This window comes from Nansenia antarctica (genome assembly GCF_963989245.1).
Source record: "Nansenia antarctica genome assembly, chromosome: 11".
NCBI lineage: Eukaryota > Metazoa > Chordata > Actinopteri > Argentiniformes > Microstomatidae > Nansenia > Nansenia antarctica.
Genome location: NC_137681.1, coordinates 16,610,633 through 16,613,910, shown reverse-complemented (window position 1 = coordinate 16,613,910; position 3,278 = coordinate 16,610,633). Strand labels below are relative to the sequence as shown.

General features: G+C 48.6%; 1 protein-coding gene across 1 annotated transcript; it reads right to left on the bottom strand.

Annotated features, from left to right (window-relative positions):
* Nucleotides 1–1,119: 1,119 nt before the first annotated feature.
* Nucleotides 1,120–2,821, bottom strand: LOC308167065 (uncharacterized protein). The gene is made up of 3 exons (XM_080541421.1): nt 2,722–2,821; nt 2,197–2,500; nt 1,120–1,815 (listed from the first exon to the last, which is right to left on the bottom strand). Exons 1-3 carry the CDS (start codon nt 2,800–2,802, stop codon nt 1,301–1,303), a joined length of 900 nt encoding a protein of 299 aa, XP_080397547.1. The 5' UTR covers nt 2,803–2,821; the 3' UTR covers nt 1,120–1,300.
* Nucleotides 2,822–3,278: the final 457 nt, after the last annotated feature.

The window sequence follows — 3,278 nt, the reverse complement described above, 5'->3', positions numbered from 1 at the left end:
TTCTTCTTATTTTTCTTTTTGGCTCCTGTATGCAGGCTATAGTCAAATAGAAATTGCAAGAAATATTCACCCTTAATAAACTGGCACTCTTTTTTTCATAATGCGGGGAAAACAGAGACTTTTCCACACAATTTAAATTCCGGGGAATGGGTTTAAGTTAATTATATTTTGCATTGTGTAAAATAAATCAAAATATTACTTCTCACATATTATATTTGAACATAATATCCTAACTGTACATATTGTATTGATATCCATTGCCGTTGTTAACTGTTCTTGCATAACGCCAGTTCTACGCAAAGCTTTATAAATGACCCCTGACATGGAGGAGAGGAGGAAAGAGGACAGGGGAGAGAGAAGGAAAGAGAGGAAGAAGGGGAGAGAGGAGGACAGGAGAGAGAGGACAGGGGAGAGAAAAGGACAGGAGAGAGAGAAGGAAATAGAGGAAGAAGGGGAGAGAGGAGGAGAGAGAGAAGGAAAGAGAGGGGGAAAGAGAGAAGGAAAGAGAGGGGGAAAGAGAGAGGAGGAAAGAGAGGGGGAATGGGTGGAAAAAGAGAAGGAGTGTTGAAAGAACATAAAAAACAAACAGCTGAAGACCAGAATAGCACTGCCTTCCCATTATCTTTCTCAGTCATTTCAACTTCTCCCCCTCTCCCTTCCCGGCCTGCTTTGCCCCATAAAGGAGACTCCATTTTTATCCTACAGCTTCTCTGTCTGTCAGTGAACTGATTTACAGCCAGAGAAACATATGTGGGGAGGGAGGGGTAAAGGAGGAGGAGGGGCGGAGGGGCGAGGGGGAGGAGGGAGGGACAGGGGGTGGGGGGAACATGTTAGTTTGTGGTATTTGAAGTTATTTTATAGTTTGTGAAAAGGTCAAGGTCATTCATGGACTTACTGAGGAACATTTACCTGAGAAATCATTTATTTAAAATAGACATTTCTATACATTCAGATCACATTCATACAGACTCCTTCTTTGGACCAGTAACGACAGTTACTAAAGGAGAAAAGAAAAGAATAAGTAAACTTTGTTTCCATAACTGTAAACATGATGACATGAATCATTATAACTGGTTATAAGCACACATGATGACATCATCTAACCAAATAACTGTTGGCATATGCTTATACTGTCCATGCTGCATCATGCTGTCCATGCTGCATCATCTAGAAGTAATTATTATTATTTTATTTATTTATATTTTTATTTTGGCAGGGAGGGACCCCTACATACACAGTTAAATATTATAATTATTTTATAAATGTTGACATCAGCACACATGACAACATCTTAAAGACATCATCCAAGATCTATCAAATCCCCTTCCTGAACTGCCTCGTGTTCCCGCCCCCTCCTCAACCAGTCAGCAATCAGCTGCTTCACTTCCTTTCCGAAGTCCTCGTGCAGTTGCCTAAAGTCCTGCCGGGGTCCCGCCTCCGTGCCAGACCACTCCCACTGGGCGGGGGCTACCTGGGAAGGGGCGGGGCTGTTCAGAGGAACAACGTTGGCGTTTCTCTTGGGCCAGAGTTTAGGAGACCTCTTATTGGCTGATTTGCAAGGAACGGCTGGGACTTGCAGCATCTGACTGGTGGAGAAGCTGTGTCCCACCCCCAGGGGGTTCTGAGGAAAGGTGGAGGCTCCGGAACCAAGCCAGGCCGGACCAGGACCAGGACCGAGACCAGGACCAGGACCGAGACCAGGACCAGGACCAAGACTGGGACCAGGACAAGGAGCGGGACCAGGTCCAGACATGCTGGAGGCCGGCAGGGAGGAGGATCGCTGAGCCGGGTCACTGGAGAACTCTGCCATGGCCTCTGGAGGAAGAGGAGGGAGGGGTTAGTGGAGAGGAGGGAGGGGTTAGTGGAGAGGAGGGAGGGGTTAGTGGAGAGGAGGGAGGGGTTAGTGGAGAGGAGGGAGGGTTAGTGGAGAGGAGGGAGGGGTTAGTGGAGAGGAGGGAGGGGTTAGTGGAGAGGAGGAAGGGGTTAGTGGAGAGGAGGGAGGGGTTAGTGGAGAGGAGGGAGGGGTTAGTGGAGAGGAGGGAGGGGTTAGTGGAGAGGATGGAGGGGTTAGTGGAGAGGAGGGAGGCGTTAGTGGAGAGGAGGGAGGGGTTAGTGGAGAGGAGGGAGGGGTTAGGGTCAGCGTCAGGGTTACGATCAGGACAAGGGTCAGGGATCAGGGTCAAGGGGTCAGCCCACCTCGGTGCTGGGCCTCCAGAGCGGTGACCAGCTGAGCCAGGTAGCCGTGGCTGGCCGCCAGCAGGGCTTTGATCCAGGCCTCCTGGCCGGGCTGGTCCTCTGCGGCAAGCTTGTAGGTCCGCAGGCCCGGTCCGCTCCACACCAGGGAGAAGGCGTGCTGCTCCTCCGACTCACACAGCTGCACGGCGCAACCCTCCACCACCACCAGGCCCACCGGGTCGCGGTCCGCCGGTCTGTCCTTGTAGAACAGCACGTTGCCCTTCAGGACGAACCAACGCTTCTGATAGGACGTGTTCCTCTCGCCCTGCGTGACATCACAACGGAATGTTCACCCCACCAGTTGATCTGACCACCAACGCTGTGACGCTGCTGGGCTGCTAGGAAGGACAGTTCTTCTTCTGCGTACAAAATGTTACATGTCTATGAAATGTAGATTTATTATTAGTCGTTAATATAGTCATGGAAGGAATACGTGATCAGTATTTGGCAAGTTGAATCTAGATTTAATCTTTCTCTTTCTCTCACCTTCTTGTAGAGGTACCCCTCCTTGTCGACAGGTGAGCTGCAGGACAGGAAGTGTGTTAGAACCTTCCCATGGATCTTCATCTCACCTGCACGCTGACCACGCCCTCTCAGACCACGCCCTCTCTGACATGAGTGGCTGAGGCTTCATACACAAATAACAGGAAGTTAGTCATTTCACAACTGTGTTCTAACTGGGGACTTCATTGCCCATATCAAGCACACAAATACATTTTATTAGGGGATATTATTCGTTATTATAGGCCTAGATGTTCAACAAACATAAACCGGCTACATATGATCATAAACTATAGTGCATTTGATGCGCATCTTGGATGTATAACCTAAATTAGGCCAATAACCTCACTATTACGACTCCTTTATTGCAGTGTATTTCACGCACGCATTTCCTGTCGCAAACCTTTAACGAGCTGTAAAATAAGCAGATGAGCGGTTTCGTCCAGGGATTCAATTAATAGATTTTAATCAAATAAAACCACAAATCTTCGCTGTTCTCTCCCGACACTTCAGATGTGATATTTACCATCTCTGCTTCCTTC